General features: G+C 41.2%; 1 protein-coding gene across 7 annotated transcripts in view; it reads right to left on the bottom strand.

The window, feature by feature from the left end:
* Positions 1 to 18,102, bottom strand: part of LOC133954971 (A-kinase anchor protein 13) — a 110,641-nt gene that overhangs the window by 41,513 nt on the left and 51,026 nt on the right. For 5 of the 7 annotated variants that reach the window (XM_062389610.1, XM_062389594.1, XM_062389633.1 and 2 more), the window contains exons 10-13: positions 12,497 to 12,551; positions 4,659 to 4,804; positions 1,941 to 2,296; positions 990 to 1,037 (exon numbers count right to left, since the gene is read on the bottom strand). In XM_062389610.1, coding sequence (XP_062245594.1) covers positions 990 to 1,037; positions 1,941 to 2,296; positions 4,659 to 4,804; positions 12,497 to 12,551 — 605 coding nt within the window. The remainder of the gene's footprint in view (positions 1 to 989; positions 1,038 to 1,940; positions 2,297 to 4,658; positions 4,805 to 12,496; positions 12,552 to 18,102) is intronic. The other 2 variants (XM_062389618.1, XM_062389641.1) reach the window with 1 other exon arrangement.

The following is an 18,102-nucleotide window of genomic DNA, read 5'->3' as shown; positions in this document are numbered from 1 at the left end:
CTTGGTTCCCCTATCCCAAAGAACTAGACTACACATACACTGCACTACACATACTGTTATCACCAGCCTCAAGGGTGGATACTTTGGCCAATTACAGGCGCAAAACTTTCTCCATCTTCAATAACCATCACGACAAGTCTAGGTCAATAGTTTGACTCAGCCTAAAGAAGTAAAAAATCTCTACTATCTGTCATAGCAGAACGTTCACAAGCTGTGCTGCATACACAAGCCTTAAGCACAGGCCTGTGTGGAGCCACCGCAGGTGCAGATCTTAGTGATGGTTGCAACAGTTAAAAACTGTGAAGGCGGAAGTGGAGAAGGGTTCGACGCACAGTCTTTGGTTTCACATGAACAGCAATTGAACAGGAGTCGATGACACTGACTCATTCCTCATTGCTGCCTCCTCCCTCTTTCCTGCTTGACTCTAGTGCAGTTTTTCACACAGTCATTCTCGCATCTAACAATTCTGCACACAAGTATAAAAATCTTCAATCTATTTTTTACTGCAGTGGCACACAGTCTCCTCCAGGATTGAACTCAAAACTCCACTGATGTCGTTACAGTTTTGAAAAATTCCCTACAGAAAGTTGTTACACCCAAAAAAGTGCTCTGTTGTCAGTCTCTGGACAACACAGTCCTGTGAGTTCTCTCTTTCTGTGTGGCTGCCTGTTACCACTGCATTACAATACACCAGTGTGTCGCCACCATAGATTTGCCACAGTACATCGTAAACATTCCAGCGGGTGAAAAGAGCAACATTTTTCAGATCGGTAGCCTGCAGGGATGGAGCGCAGTGAAGTAGAAGTTCAGCCAGCATACATTAAAAGCAAAGTGGGAGATCCAAACAAAGAGATGCACACACACACACACACACACACACACACACACACACACATACACACACACAAGCTACACCCACATGAAAACTGTCATTTCATGTCACCTAGCAACAAGTCAGCGTTAAACTGACTGTTGTGATTCATTGGTACCTTCTCCTGTGAAAGGTCGGCTTTCCCTCACCAGGGCTACGGATGGAACTGCAGATGATCAATGAGACAGAGACAGGAAGTGGTGGATGATGTGTGAGATGAGTCAGGATATGAGGGGATGGCAGGTCATTAAGAGCATAATCAATAAATGAACAATCTATTTTACTGATGAAGGGTCTATAAATATTCTGGGGAAAAAGCTCTGAGGCACACGCCAACATGTTGGAGGAGTTGTATCACATCACATTTATCAAGAGTAGCAATCCTAATAGATTAAAAAATGTATGAATAGATTTTGGGAAACACACTTGTTTGCTTTCTTGCCACGAGTTTGATGATAAAATTGATGAGAGCAGACGAAAGCTTGGTGACAATGGCTGTTTCTGCTGAACCTGAATGCCGTAAAAATAGCAGCTGTTTAAGAGACTAAAACAGTTAATTTCTATTTTCACTCCAACATCGTGTCACAGGCCTTTTATTGCCAGGCAGCTACTCTGCAGTTAATCATCTAGAGGCCGCTGCTCTAACATGAGTGTGAAGCGATATGTGTTAACTGATTACTACATTACGTGATGCTGGAGTGTTAAGAAGTGTGGCTTTAAGTATCTGTTCAAGTTGAGGTGTGCATCTCTTGACTCTTTGTGCGTCTGCATCTGTGTGTGTACAATTTTGGCAGTTCCCCACAAACATCAGACAAATGGCAACGCAGCTGGTCACAGCAGGAGGAATAACTCTACATGGCACAAAGGGAGTGACATCAGCGCATCCTAATAATACACTCATCAGGTCTGCTGACGTCTAATGACAAACACCAGAGTAACACATGCTGCTAAAGTCTGGACAAAGAACTAATATTGCTCTCCCCAAATCAGTTAACCTTTATCCACAATGTAATTAGAAATCATTCATCACAATGAATGGATTTTAATTTAAACCTCTGCACAATCTCACCTCCGTTGGTTCATCTCCCCGTCTCCCCTGTTGTTCTTTCCGGGACCCCAGCTGTGGCGGCGAAGAGGCGACAGGGAGCGGATGCTGTTCCGGAGGAGACAAGAGCGCCGCGGCACCTCTGTCACTCTGTCTTTGGCCTCTTCTTCAGCTTCTCCCGCTCCTCCACCTCCACCTCCGTCCAGACCTGCAGTGGTAGCCCCTGTCTGTACACCCTCCTCTGGGCTCCAGTTGCAGCCCAGGTGCTGGCTGCCCTCAGGGCTGGAGCTGGACGGGCCGACACTGGCAGTGTCGTCTGTGGAGGAACAGGAAATGGACACCTCGCTGGCACTGTCTCCTCCTGTCACTGGTTCGTCATTCTGCAGATATAACAAAAAAAAAAATATATAGTATAATTATAATAATAATAATAATAATGATATTAATAGTATTAATAATATAAGTAATAATATATACAATTAATTGATATTCTAAAAATTCCTACTGCCTTGCATTGTTTACAGATAGGGATCTGTGAAAGTAAAATAAACTATCATAAAAGTGATAGTTTACCATGAGCCTCAAGAACAGCTTCATTACTTTAAAATTGGCAGAGTCAAACTCCAACTAAATCTTCATTGATTTATGTTTTCAGGGACCAGACATGTGTAAAAGTAGTGTTTTTTTAAGCACTCACTTCCATCTTTCATTTAATCAAGGAGTGCCTTTGTGGAGAGAGAACTATAATTGGCAGTGTTAGATTAATGCGCTGCTCAGTCACACAGGAAGAGAAACCTTTAACCCTGAACAGGAAAATAAGTTTTGGGACTTCATTTAATTTTTTCAATTCAATCAAGGTACAATAGAATACAACAGAAGAGAAGAGAAGAGAAGAGAAGAGAAGAGAAGAGAAGAGAAGAGAAGAGAAGAGAAGAGAAGAGAAGAGAAGAGAAGAGAAGAGAAGAGAAGAGAAGAGAAGAGAAGAGAAGAGAAGAGAAAAGAACAGAATAAGCTATCACACTGCAGCCATTAGCATTTCTTCACCAAAGCATGAGAGATGAATTGTTGGAAGAGAGTTGGACGAGCTATTTAACCCACAGGAATGGCATATAATGAGGACCAAATGGCAAGGCTGAGGGATAATGAGCCAGAGCCAATTTATAGCAACACTGCCATTAAAACAAGCACCAATAAATAATGGCTACCATGTGAAAACAAATGTTATTTTCCAGGAAAATGTTTGTAAGTCTTTTCTGGGTTTATACTTGGCTCTTTTAAAGGCGGTCATTTCTCAACTAATATGCATCTTTGCAAATAATAAAATGCTAAATTGATGGTGGGTATGGATAGTATTACCAGTCTGACAGCTCAGTGAAACAGGTAATGAGGAGAACCCTGAAAGGAAATATTACTGTAATTGCGATCTGGCCTGACTCTGGTGGGAACCAGCTCCTGCGTGCGCACACAGGTTCGGGACAGTCCATTTAGAGCTAATCTGTAGGTGTGAGCTTTAACTGGGGCTATTGTGCAGCCAGCTGCAGTGTGAGAGCTGAGCATAGAGCTGCCTCTGTTGGGAGAGCGGGGAATGAAAGATCTGCTTTATGCTGCATACACGACTTCCTTTGGGAGAGAGAAGACGCATGAGTTTATTTTTGTGTGTGTGCGAGCTTGTGCGAGCTTGTGTGTGTGTGTGTGCGTTAGTGCGCACGTTCAGACTGCATGTGACTGCAGTGTATGTTTGTGAGTCACATGACTTTAGCTTCAGAGGAGAATTCAGCTAGGTTTTAAACTTGATTTCATATTTGTGACTTTAAGACAATGCTCACATCCTCACACAATTAGAAATTTACAGTCCTGCATCGTGTAAAGGAAAGACACTTTCCCTACAGGGAGCAGTGAAGACAACAATCCTCTCAATTCAGCGGCAGTAGTCTTTGTTTGGAATCAAAGCTTGTGGACTTCATGGCACATTTCACCCGCCATTGTCTCTCTGCAGTGCCCTACCCCTCTCAGCATCATACTTTAAACTCCCAGGAAGCTGATTCCTTGCGCTGACTCTTCCCATTGTTGTTTACAACAAAAAGGGACATGCGGTTCACATTACCATAAGCATGTTTCAAGTGCTCAGCACAGCAGAAATTGAGAAAAATACCAGTATTTCAACTTTAACCAAAGGGCGTCCGACTTCAAACAGACTTTCAATAGCAGAGCCGAGTGACAGCAGGGACCAAGGCTTGCACCTCCCTGGCAGCAGCAGCGTGGAGCTGCTGGGCTTAAAAATATGCTTAGTAGATGTTTGGCATCTCAGCCTTTGGTGCTGATATATAAAGAAGCTGAGCACAGACTGACAAAATAGCTTTATATACATCCTATAATCCCAATAGGAGAAATCGCAGGGGCAAACAAAATGTTTTCTTACTATATGTAGTGTATGTATGGACTGGAGCCATTAAAGGTGAACACTGCAGCAAAGTTTGTTTGCTTCTTCTTATTTTTATATTTTCTGGGCTCTGTAACAAGCTGGGTCAAACTCATACAGCAGGGAGTTTATATTACAGGGATTTGAACATCAGATAAACACTATTAGAATTGATCTCACACTGATTTCCAGGGACTGGATTGTCATTTCCCCTGCTGGCAAATTCAATCTAATTGGCAAACCAGGCCAGCTTCTGTGTCATGGAGGTGGCACTTTCCCACCCAACCCTGGCTATGAAAAGAAAATACATCAGTGTGTCCGACCTTTCTGAAGACGCTGTCATATCCAGGCTCTACGTTCAGGAAGCTCTCTATGTCGCTATCGGAGTCTTTGTGCGCTGTGGAGGGACAACTGGCGGTGCTGCCGGTCCTACTGGGCAAACTGGGAAACGACGACGACTGTGAGGATCCTGTGAGACAAAACAATAATGTGTTAACAATGAAATGTCAGATGTTGACAGGAGGAGAGAAGAGGAGGAATGTTAAACATCAAACATTTTAAATGAGGAGAAATCTTGACTAACTAATCTTGATGTTAATATTTTATAATATTTTATTCACTGCTCTCAAACACAAGCAGGTCTGTTAGACATCAGTGCAGGAATTTGAGAAGGTGTGAAAAGCCTGCACGGATCAATGGCCAACTGTCCTCACTAAAGCCGTCTATGCTGAACTGCAAAGGCAAACAATTACTGTTTGTGTGTTCCAAAAGGTCTGAGGGCAGTTTCTCTAACTGAAAATCTCAGTTAGAGAAAAATCGCTGAAACTGAAAAAGCTATAGATGCTATGGAGAGCAAAAAACTTTTTTTATGACAGCGCAGCATCACATATAACATTAGTCACCCTGAGGCCAACTGCACCCTGATGTTAGAAGTAATTTACTCTTAGTAAACAATTGTTTGCTGAGGAGACACGAGAAATATGACAAGGACAAGGTTGAAGTCTGAACATCAACAAGTAGGTCAATTTTTCACCTGAATCACAGCCAGAAATCTATTACAATGAAAATCTTCAAGACACAAAAGCAGCTTTAACAGAATGTATAGAAAACGTTTGGCCTCAAGTCCCAGGTCGCAGCCTCTCAGCAGGCCCCAATGTTTCTTAACCACAGCATCTATTCAGCAGCAACCCGCCATGAGTCATTTTTAAGTAACAAAAATATAAATAAGAACCCTTACCCAGCGATAAGCAATCCATCCTCAAGTCTGCAGACAGATTAACACTTCTAATACAATGGTGTTTTGCAGCTGCAATCTTTCTGTACATGTAAGGACATGTACAGATATGTCTCCCACAGCTGACTAAAAGAGGAAGATTGCACCCGCAGCCACAAACGTATAACAGCAGGCTGACTTTAGCCAGCTGCCAAGAACAACTGGATGAGATCATTTGCCGGGGTTTGTTATTTTGCATCATTTCTCATTTCTATTTTCTGCGTGTAAAGCGGAAGTCGTTCTTTATCCCTCAGGATTATTTATCGTCCCCTGCAGTCATGTGAGCGGGAGGAAGTTCCATCTGTGCATGTGTGTGTCCTGTATATGTGCCCATACAATGAAGCCCCTTTTCCACTGGACAAAACACCCACTAAAATTCGCCCTTTTTCTGCAATAGGATGGATACAAGTCAAATGAGTCTGCAGTAGAGACGGGTTTTTATCAGCTCCAATTGGCAGTAATGAAAACGTGACACTGAGACAAACACACTCCTTTTTTCTTCTTATTCTTCTTCTCCACTTTGTCAATCTAGAAGCTGATCCTCCACTTTTCTGCGCAGTGTTATGACACACATTGAGCTTCCGGCCATGGGCGGATTAATAGCACTTTACGTTTGTGTACTTGTTTTTTTCTACATCAACAAAAAAAATGTGCAACAGTTTTTTTTTCATATGGTGTAAGATTCAATGCTGGCAAGACAGCAAGATGAGAGAGCTTCTCGGTCTCAGACACGGCTGTGACGTCGAACATGACCCGCCAGTTTAAAAAAGAAAAGAAATGCAAACTGCTGTTGGCAATGGGCAAGGAGTCAATCACCTTTATTAAGTGGATTTACACGCGATTAAAAAAACTGTGTATACCCTGAAGTGTTGGTGTAAAAGAGGTATATGAGTATCTTCATAAAAAGTAGAGAAAACTAAAAACGTAGATATTTATTGCCAAGTTAAGGGATTATGAAAGTTTCCATCAACTGCAAACATCAAAGGTGACTGATCTTGAGAGATGAAGAAAAATGGCAGCAATTTTCAACGCTAATAATGAACCAGGTCGAAGGTTTCAGTCAAATAGTTACTGTTGTTGGTGATTTATGAAGAAAGGAGGCCAAGCTGAACTCGGGAGGAGAAATGCTTGTTGTTAGATGAATAAAAAACTGAAAACTAAACATCATCAAAAATAATCTTAAGAAATGAGATGTGGTGATTAATAACAGACAAGATAAAGTATCTAAAAGGCATCCCCGTCTAATAACACTCTGATGTTCATGTTCATACTGTTAGTTCACATAGGTCGCCAGTTAGGCTACCTTAACTGATTTCCCCTCAGTGCAGATAATAACAGCACTTATAGATTAAACGCCTTTTTTTCCTTCTACCCTCACATTTCCCTGTTCAATATTTTCCGAGATCATGACAGCTGAAATTTGTTCCAGTTTCTTTGTGTGACTGTTTGTAGATGGTGACAGAGCTGAGAAACCACAGAGGACCAAGCACTCTGGATAAACTCTGAGGTCTAAGGCTACATCACGCAGCTCAGTTTTGTATGAGAGTGCATCAACTCTGCTGCGGATACTCCCTCACTGTGGAGTTTATGGAGCCGCTAAAATTGAGAAGTTTGAAAACTCCCTCGGTTACATTTTAGTTTTGTCAGGCAGAAACGGAGATGTTTGGAAACTATAACACTTGTCGTCTATTGGGTCTTTTTGGCTTTCGCTGATTCGTCAGGCTCCTATCACATGACCACTTTCCAGAAGAAAATAACTGGCATAACCCTCAGCTACCAGTGTAGAACACAACATGGATCATCATTTACAAATGCTGCTGACCGTCATGGGTTTCTGCTTCTCGTTTGTGGCCTAGCTCTTTTTGCAACTAACAACTAAATGCTTCCTGTGCACACCAATAGGTACATGCCCAGAGTACAACAGTAGTCAAGTAATACATGTTTTTCAGGTGTGTTAGTATTGACAGGGATAACATTTAGTACAAAGCCAACGTTTCACTTTTAGATGGTTGCATGGATGTAGCCATAAAAACAATCGTTGTGCTGCACCAACTTTTTTTTATTTTTATGTTAAAGTCTGAACAAGCAGAGCATGTCCTACAGTAAGTGACCTGAATCAGCTCTCATGTTACCAGTTTGATGGGGCTATTACACAGAGGAGTTATGAGAATTATGAGGGTGGTACTAACATGAAGCTGCAAAATAAACTCCAATCAGCTGAGGAAGAGGCCATCAGTGGGTCAGGAGGTGGGATGTTAGTGGAGGTTTTGCTTACAGACGTGTCACCCCAAGTACTTATGAGGTCTAAAACCTCAATGACTACCTTTGCGCAGCTGTCTTCCATGATCGTTTTTGCCGGTTGACTCCCTCACCCATGTAAATTAAGAGGAACGTCGATCTAGAGTGATGTAAAAGTCGCATTGAATTCAGAGATGGGTCACATGGCTGTTCATATTGAGGTCGCGTATCAAAACATCTGATCTGTATCTAATTTAGATCAGATTCCATGTGTCATTAAACAATCAGATCTGGGTCACACAGGGGGGGAAAAATAATCTGATTGTGGCCACTTGGGCCCGCTGTGTGAATGTAGTCATGTTCTTTACTTGAGAAGCTGAACTTATCAGCTGTTCACATAATTGAGTGGAATTAAAATGTTGCCCATATTTGAGAACTGATACATTAAAACATCACTTGTAATTGCAGAGCTTGACAAAGCCATGAAAGGACGTTATATTTAATTCTGAATATGAATGTAGTCTTCAGAGGTCTCAGTCATTCAAATTTTATTATCAAATGAAATGAATGTCTACATCTAACACTGTAGGGGTTTTTGACTCTATTGGCTAGATTGTGAAATGCATGTAGCATTTCACAATGTGATTTATTTCTGTTGTTTCCCCTTAGGACACGTATATAAAAAAAAATCTCCCGTAGAAAGATTGCTGCAGCTCTGCCCATCAAATAATCCCTGAACACTGTTTTCAAAGAGCCCTATGTATTATGTTGTTTTATTAAATAGAATGTTACCTCAGGCCTTTATTAAAAGCAGGTTTCTTATAAATTATGCTGAATAACATCACAATCCAAACACGAAAGCTACACTGACCTTTGACTGCAAGCCCTGCAGACAGTGGAGCGTTAACTTCAACCAGAGGATGTGGAAGTTAATGTAAAACCATTTTAGGTTTAGTTCTTCATTTGCTGTTAGTTCCTCTGTGAACATGTGTGAATGTGTGTGTGTAGGGTGGTGGTGCTGACCGTGGTGGATGATGGGAGTTTTTTTTTTCTCAACTACCTCGCACCTGTCCACCAAAACTAGCAGGGGACTGTGAGTTTTGTCAGCTGTCTCAAACACACTCTCACTCTCTCACACACAACACACAACACACACAACACACACGGAGAACAGGTGTAAAGTTATCTGATGACATAATGGGTGGTAATTGTTGTTTATGTAAATTAGTTCATACAACTGGATTATATATTAACTAGTTTATTTAAATATAATTTTTTTAGACTTTCAGTTGGGGAGAACAGTGGGTCCACCCAAGAAAAATATTACATTTCTAGATCTCCACAGGGGCAAACAAAAGAAACGTATCTTCATTTTGAAACACATAAGCTCTTTTCATAGCTCAGGAGATGCTGTAAATGCAGAACCTACTCAGGTCAAACAAACAATTACTGCTGTTGGTGTTTGCAATGTGATGTTTGTTAAAGAAAAGCACAACTGAGGAGGAGAAATGTGTGTTGTTAGAGGAATGCAGCAGAGGAAAGATATAAAAGTCGCTATGATGCAAAAAAATATCTATTTGTAGCAATGAGACCTGGTGTTAAATAACAGATAAAGCACCAATCCCTACATTTTCCTAGTGTTCATCCAGATAAGTCACCACTGATCTTAACCGTGCAGATAATATCAGTACTCCTTTTACCCAACATTTCCTTGTCCTGTATTTTCAGAGAATATGGCAAAATTTCTTTGTGCGACTGGGCTGGTAGTTTGTGACAGCTACCAGTCAGTCTTTCTACAAAGTTGAGAAACCACGAGGGACCCAGCACACGGGAGACACCCTGCACACCACAGGTTGAGCTGTACCAGCTCCTTTTATAGTGTTCAATTCTAAAGGAACAGACCAGGTCCTATGCAGTAGATGGACTGAATTAGTTCAGTATCATACCAAGTGAAGAGCAAGACATATTCACAAAATGAAACAACATAAAAATGTTTGGATTTTGCAGGATAAATTGTATATACTCAGAACTTTTATGTTAATAGCCCATACAATTATTACAATCAACTTAAGTCTCACTTACTAACATATGACCAGTTATACTGTACCTAGTTAACTTAACTGAAGAATCTAGGATGAGTGAAATATGTAAATCCTTTCATATGTCTAAATCTTTCCACTAATATAAATGCTCCAACATAATTTTTGTATGTAGGGTTGTTTGAGATTCTTTCAAAGGAACTTGTTCCACTAAATGTATTAAATTATTGAAATACCTAATGAGAAAAGCTTCTTATTTTCACTGATATATAACTCTCTCCTTCCTCAAACACATTTTGAAAAGTTTGCTGAACCAAAATGTAATTTCAACCTTCACTTTTACACATGTCAAAACCAACTTTTACTCTGATGTCTTTGTGTACTCACTGTGAGATGTTTGCCTTGAACGCGAGGCACACCCAACGTGTCTCCTTCTATATAAATAAGGGTTACTGAATTGACTTTAGGAAAAACAGGCTTCACCCGTGATGAATGTATCATGGAACATAACAAACAGCAGTGTGCAGCAGCAGACGCATGACTCTGAACACAGCCTAGTGAACCACAGGCAGCCAGGCAAGCTGTGGCCTTCCAACAAGACATTAACCATAGTGAAGCTGGTCCAGCTCCATCCTAAACTAGGATACTAGTGTACTTCCGTCTAACACTCCTTTTTTTCTCTCTTTATCCCTCTCTTTTCACCTTTATTTCCCCTCCATTTCTTCATCGTGTCCTTTCGAACCTCTCTTTTCCTCTTCCTCTCAATCTGGAGGACGGATGTTTCATCTGTTTTCCACGCACATAAAATGCCGTTTGTTCTCAGTCTGATCCAGTTTATCGATCTGTTGGGCTTTTTTTTTTTATTGAGACTGGTCTCTGTTGACAGACTCATCTTATGGAGGTCAAACAATCATGTTTTTCTTATCTTTGCTATTGCTCTTCCCCAGGCAGACACATATGTGTCAACATCAAACATTTCTAAGATTGAGCTTCCTCCTCAAGTTGTTCCCCATATACTGACTAAAATAAATTCACAGCTGCAGAGGCAGCAATCAGCTGTTTGCTTTAATGACACGTTGTTTTTGTCCCGAAAAGCAGAGAAACTTAAGGGGAACTCAACATCCTGTCACTTACTTTGGTCCAGAGTGAAACGTCTTGACAAATAGAATGGATAGCTATTAAATGTATACAAATCCGTGGTCCTCAGATTAAAATATATGAACTTTGGTAAATCCCTGTCAGCACAATTCGTACCACCATGAAGTCAAACTTGAAATCCATGCAATACTTTGCTTTGTAAATGAAAACTTGCAAAACCTGCATCAGTCGCTATTATGTCTTTTATGCTCATTAGTGAATGTTATAACATGCTAAAGTGGCCATGGTATAATTTTCATTAGAAGCATGTTAGCATGCTTACCTTAGCATTTAGTTGACAGCTTCAATGCCACAAAAGGTATTTTGCTGGAAAATTCGATGTCTTGTTAACAATTAAAAGACATTCATAAAAGAGTGAACTGGAATTTAACTAAAATTGAGGTATATACAATTTGCTTGTAAGAGATTAAAAAAATGGCAAAACAATGTATCGATTTTTAGGAGAAACTTGCCAAAAACCAATCGCAGAGCTAAGATCACATCTGTGACCGCAGTGTTTCTACTGTCCATCCTGCTGTTTCTCTTCATCACCACTGGCATCAACATTAATTAGCTCTGTTACATTGACTGGGTCTCTTCCAAACGCTTCAGAGGGGCAAGTGGAACACAGAAAGGGTCAACTGGAAGAACACCAACTTATCCACCCTGAGCTGTTGGCAAAAATATGTTTCAAATCATTGACGTGCACATGGCGTTCATCCACATCCTTGTGCACATGCTGTCTAAGCATGAGATACAAACACTAACACATACTGTGTAGCCCATCAAAACTTTGCCTTACAATGCCAATGCTATTTAGACATTGCAAAGATGACCCTGGCTATTTACTGACAAAAGGCTAAAGGTTTCACAGAGAGAAGCAGGGCTGATTATTATTGTCACCTTTGTAATTTTGGTGTACTCAAAATTCTTTGGCTTGAGTAAGGCCAGAGAGCCGAAGATATTTAATGACGGCATAGAATCATAATCAGAGGTTATCAGGCTCCCTAAAATACAAACATTTAACAGCCAAACCTCATCCTGTCAAAGTATTTCACACTTTTTATTTTGAGTAGAAAAAAGAGGCTGACAGATAGTGTTGAGCTACAGTATTGAATATAACAAAAAAAGTCTGTTGTCAAAATGCAGAAGCTCAAATGATACAAGTGTCTTTCGAGCAGGCTGCTTGAGGAGACACCGGGCCAAACATAAATTTGCCATCGCGTCAAACAAATGGGCTCCGTGAGACAAGGGATATAAACATCTTCCATAAACATTAATGCATGACTGACCCAGTGTGACACATCTGTCACTGATGGGAAAGTAGCCTCGCAGTCGAGCTTATAGAAACAGACATAAATCATTTTACATTTAAAAAACAAAGCACAGAACAATGTTCAGAAAGGCTGTCTGAATACATAACGCCTTTTAGACCAGCCAAATTTGACAAATAGTGGCAAGCAAGGACTCTTACCTGAGTGCTGAGTGCTGCAGGGTGGATTGAACGACGCCTCTCTGTCTCGGTGGATCTACAGAGAAACAGGAAGACACTGAATCAGCCTGAGCAACATGTGATTGTCACCCACAGAGAAATTATGATGCAGCCTGATGCGTCTGTTAGGAAGTGTTGCTCGGCTCACAGGATGGGAAGCAACGATAAGACACTCTTTATAAACGCAGGCTTGAGTGGACTCATAGGATTTAGCAGCTCCACTCCGGTTCCATCTCCTAGAGGAACTGTTCGCAAAGATCTGACTTTGGCCTGATTTCAGCCTTCAGAACTAACAGTCACACTGACACCAAGTCAAACACACTGACACACACACACACACACACACTGCCTGTCAGAGATCTGTGGTTGGCTCTACACACACAACGCTGGGGCTCTGCTTCCTCTGTGGTCTGACTGTCTATAAAACAGCTGTGTGTGTGTGTGTGTGTGTGTGTGGCTGGTTTTAGCTTCAAAAGCACCAGGCAGCCCCCCCTCCCTCTTCGCAGGCAAGACAAAAGCTTCGACAGTTTGGCCGAAGCTGTGCAGACGTGACTGACAGCTCTGAATGTGAAGCTTACACAAACTCACAGGAGCTCATTGTGTTTTAATGAGCTCCATCAACGAGACGCAGATAAAGATGATGAGCTTTGACTTTGAATGTGTCTCTCGTACAAACCAAGTGAACTGAAAACAGATTAATAATCTATTAACAAAGCCAGATTGCCAAAACCAAGCTCTTCACGAGAGACCCCTGTTGCAAAACCTTATTGGCTGACAACACGTCTTTGTTTTTTTGTGATTTCTGAACCTGCAGCTAAATCGACTGTAGTGGAAAATTGATGCTTCTTCCTTTTAAGATGTTTATTATCTTTCAAGATCATCTATCAATGGTTTTCCTTTTTTCTATGCTGCTACAGTAGCTTGTTTCCCCCCTCCTTAATTCTTCCCATTTAACTCTGAACCCCAGTAAACCCAGGTTAAGCCTGGCTCAGATCAACAGGCTTTAGCGCAGCCCTTTAAACTTGGCTACGTACAAAGGAACCTCCCGAATAACAACCTTGTGTGAATCAGGGGAACAAAAAGATGCAGCTCCACCCTGGGCCACCAAATCAGCTCGGAGTTTTACACACATATGGATCCAACATATATATTGACATAACAGGTCGTTGGTGGTGAACAGTCCACTAGTTCATTAGAGTTAGGCAGAGAAGAAACCAATGATGTGATATGAACATTTTATTAGATTTACTGAGATCTAAGTCAGTGTTGAGATTTCTTAATGAGAAAAGGGAGCAAAGAATCTGAGGTAAGACAATATAAGACATGTTTTATATCTTCTACTTTGGTTTTTCAGATAAACTTATTAATTGATACATCTGGGATGTGAGAAGGATTTGAACAAATATGATCAAATGTGTTTCAGACACAAATTGTAGATTCCGACCTTTAAGATCAAAATGTTCAGTTGATCTTGATTATTAAAACATTTTATGAATCTGATGAAAATGATATTGCAATTATTATAATTTGACATCGCCCCAACCTACTTGGGACCACTCTTAAATTCTGTCTGCTGATTACCGGGCAGAAGACAGCAGGTTAGCTGATCTCAAAGACTAGAATCAAAGAGAAACAGTGACCCTCTGCACCTTAAAAACTCACTGATTAAAATCATTTATCTTGTTTGTTACAGTTGTACAATTTCCCTGAGCTCAGAAAGATCAAATGGTTGTTTAACATACAGTCAGTCCAAGATTCAAGTATGTTCAATTTTCATTCAGATGAAAACAGATGAAAGCAGCAAATCTCACTTCTGAGAAGCTGGAACCAGAAAGTGTTTAGTATTTCTGCTTGAAATGTGCTTTTAAAGCTATAATTAGGATTTTCATCAGATCAAACTGTGCATTAAAATTCATGGCAACAGCCTCAGAATGTGTTTACATTCTGTAGTTGCCTTCGCATTGTAAAAGTTCGCCATTTCCATGTGGGATTTAAATTGCCCACCTACGCCTTATGGTACAGTTTCCTTAAAAAACAGAACTGGAGGGAAAGACATTAAAACTAAAGTGGACAACATGCACAGCAGTTATTGAAGAAGAGAGAAAAGCGGCCGAAATGAAAGGAGAAAAGTCAGGAGATTATTCAAATCAAAGCACTAACAGAGACAGGGATGAGAACAGAGACAGGGATGAGTGATTCCCAACCAACGGGCAAGGTTGACACTCCCAGAATGCTTTGGGGGGTGAGGGGGCTGAGCATAGTTTCTAAACAGCCAACCCTCAACTGTCCCACTGCAGATTACTGGCAAGCCTGCAGAGAGCCAGAGGAACACTGAGCTCAGTTGTCCTGGCTGGGGAGTGGTGTGTGTATGTGTGTGCGTGCATGCACGTGCATATGTGTGTATCTCAAAGCACCCACTGTGATCATACACTTGTGCATTCCCACACAACTTCTAACATACCAACTGGCTCCATGTACATGCTCCACCATCTTCACAAATACACACACACACATCACATACTCGCTTGTGCTCCTATATTCCACTCATCAAGCATCACATGCACACCACAGCAGAAATCCCACACACACAGTTGAACGCACAGAGCACACACAGGCTTTTTTTTCTTTTCTCACAGCTGTGTTCAGATATCAAACAGAGCCCACTGAGAGAGAACAAACACGCTGACGAGGAAAGATTAGCTGGTCACAGAGGGCGCCAGTACACACCAGACTAACACACATTCATACATGTAGAAATGCTCGCACAGGTTGTGCTCAAAAGAAGAAAGATTGCCAGTGATTGCTACAAATTACAAAAGGCTACAAGTGGGGAGAAGTGACAGCAGAACTTGAGACAGTAACAAGGGAACCTGCATTAAATGCAGGCTGAAGCCAAAGTAAAGGAAACAGCAGCTCCAAGTAGTTTCTCTTCTGACAGTTTCCCCCCCATGTACCAACAGAACAACTTGAGAGTGGAGGTTCGAGATGTAGAAGTGGCTGGTATAGATTAACTTACATATTCTACCCTTGTATATTTTAGTATTTTTTTATTTGTATTCAACAACTGTATAAAACACACACACAAACACAGGCACACACACACACACACACCCTTCAAGGGCAACTGTGATATTCTACAGGAATGAAATCTTTTACCTACACATATATTTATTCTTATTTCATTGCATTTTAATAAGTTATCTGTCGCTTTTATCCAAAGTGACTTCCGATAAGTGCATTGGTATGTCTTTTTACTGTCTTCCAATTTTTGTGATTGTGTATTTTATTTACTACACATCTTATTCTATTTTTACCTCCAGGATTGAGGTTGCATTTTCACCCTGTCTGACCCCCTTGGATGAATGGTGACCAAAAGATTTCAAAATGAAAGAAAGCCGATCAGGCGGTACAAAACAGAAGCTTCTCAAATATCATAGCTTCAACTTCTCCTCACTTAGTTCAGCACGGATGGTTACAGAGCAGCAATGATGCTGCTACGAAAGTTATTGAGTATCTTAAGGACATGTGAAATTGAGGAAGCATATTTTCCCGAGAGAAGCCCAGAGGACATAAAAAATGTAGTAAGATCAATGAGGTTGTAAATACATTTCGTTGAATAAAAAAATACAGAGGCATAGAGTGTGAGCCACAAATTCCTCGAGCGAGCGTTCCAGCAAGCCTGTGAGCGAGGAACCGACACCCCCCTAACAAAATGGTAACTTGAATTCAGAACAGCCCAGTGCATATTTGCAGTGTCGGGGGAATCCAAACTGTACCCAGTAAAAACACATCTGGTTTAAAAATAAAAAGGCAGACTGGTGTGAGTGGGTGTGCGCAGCAGCAGACAGGAGTTGGGCGGCTGCCTTGTTTCTAAGCAGGCAGGCGGCCAAAGAGGTTCCGCAGGGCTGAAGGATGCCATGGCGAACTGAGTGACTGTTTCCAGCCAGGTATGTAAACCCAGTTTGATCCCTGAGGGCGGCTGGTTGCAGACGTGAGGACAAAGCGTTTCTCTGTTGCTCACTGGAAGTGACACTCGGAAATCAACCAACCAAACCCTTACAACAGGATGAAAGACACGTCGTCCCCTTATAATGACCTTTGAAGGTTTTTGCTGGGATTTTAAATCAGTTTTTTAAGACCACTTCCGAAGTGCTGCTTCTATTGAATGCCTGCCCTCTTACCTCCCCTCACGGGGGGGGTCAGAGGTCCCAGGCAACTTCAGAACAGTGCTGAAGCTGAACTGACAGGGAATTTTTGCTACCGAAATACTTGTTTTATTCCGAATTATTTTCTCAGTGTCAGAGGTTGTTTCTTTGACTTTTCCTGTGAAATAAAATGATCGAGAATATAAAATTCAGCTAAAGAGCCAAACAAAAGTCTAATAAATCCCAAGTACATTTGGAGAAGTGTTCTTTTTTGCCTATTTGTGACCCATGTGCTGAAACCACATGTGCCTGTATATACAGTAATGCTATGCTATTTAGTGTAAAGGCGTGTTCACAGTTTCTGTTCTAAGTGAGTGGAGTAATGATGTGTTTTGTGACTCAAGGCCAGCAGAGATGCTGGGATGTGAAACGCTGGTTGGAATGAAGTAATTTGGCCGAATGCCTGTTTCCATCTGAGGCCAGAGGAAACCGTTAGCCCAGCACTGCCTCTTTCCCACACCATCCCATCTCTCTCCCTTTCCCCCTCTCTCTTTCACTCACATCCTCTCATCCTTGCTATTTATTGAGAAGAGCTGACATCAGGAACAAGTTTTGAAAGTGACTAAGGAGAGGTGTTCCATAAAAGAGAGCAATCCACTTCATGCATATGGTCCTCTCCGTACCTCCAACTCTGCTTTGACGTAGATGTCACATTCAGCAAATGACATTCAGATGGTCCAGTGACGTAGGACATGGTTTAGTTTGTGCATTATGACAACGACCCCAGCTTATGTTCGTAGTTAAGAGTCATCAAACTAGAGGAAATATTGAGTCATAACCATAGTTTTAAAAAAAAATTATCCAGACTTGTTTAGTAGTTGTTTAAAAGTAGATATTTAGGGGGAATTTTGCTTTTATTGACAAAACAGTTCAAGCGTGACATGGAGGGAGAGAAGGGGCAAATCAAGGGGCGGGGGCACCGGCCCCAACTGAAATCTAATTGGCCCCAGAAGTGGAATAGTTTATGAAGATTGGCAATACAATTGGCCACTCTGTGTAAATTGTGGCCCCCTCATGACCCCTGATTCATGATTTTCACCTGGTAGAGTTTTTTGTGGATGGCTGTTTGCTGATACTTAGTTTTGTCACCTTTATACTTCATAGATTTTTTAATTATATACTATTTATACTTAAATGCCAACAGAGGTAACTACTGTCCTGTTCAGCCAAAAGGAAATTCTGCTGTACACATGATGTTTTGAGGGGTTCTATATGGGTCGAGCAGGGAAACTGCAACTTTGGCTTTAAATAGCTCAACTCTTTGGGGCTATAAAGAGCCCATTTAGAAAGCGCCCGCCAAACACCCAGTTCACATGGTTTGTCATAGAACTGTATGGTACAGTGACACAACCTTTGAGAGAAACAGAGATACTAACTCTGCCG

This window comes from Platichthys flesus, chromosome 1 (assembly GCF_949316205.1).
Source record: "Platichthys flesus chromosome 1, fPlaFle2.1, whole genome shotgun sequence".
NCBI classification, from domain to species: domain Eukaryota; kingdom Metazoa; phylum Chordata; class Actinopteri; order Pleuronectiformes; family Pleuronectidae; genus Platichthys; species Platichthys flesus.
This window is presented reverse-complemented; position numbering and strand designations above follow the sequence as displayed.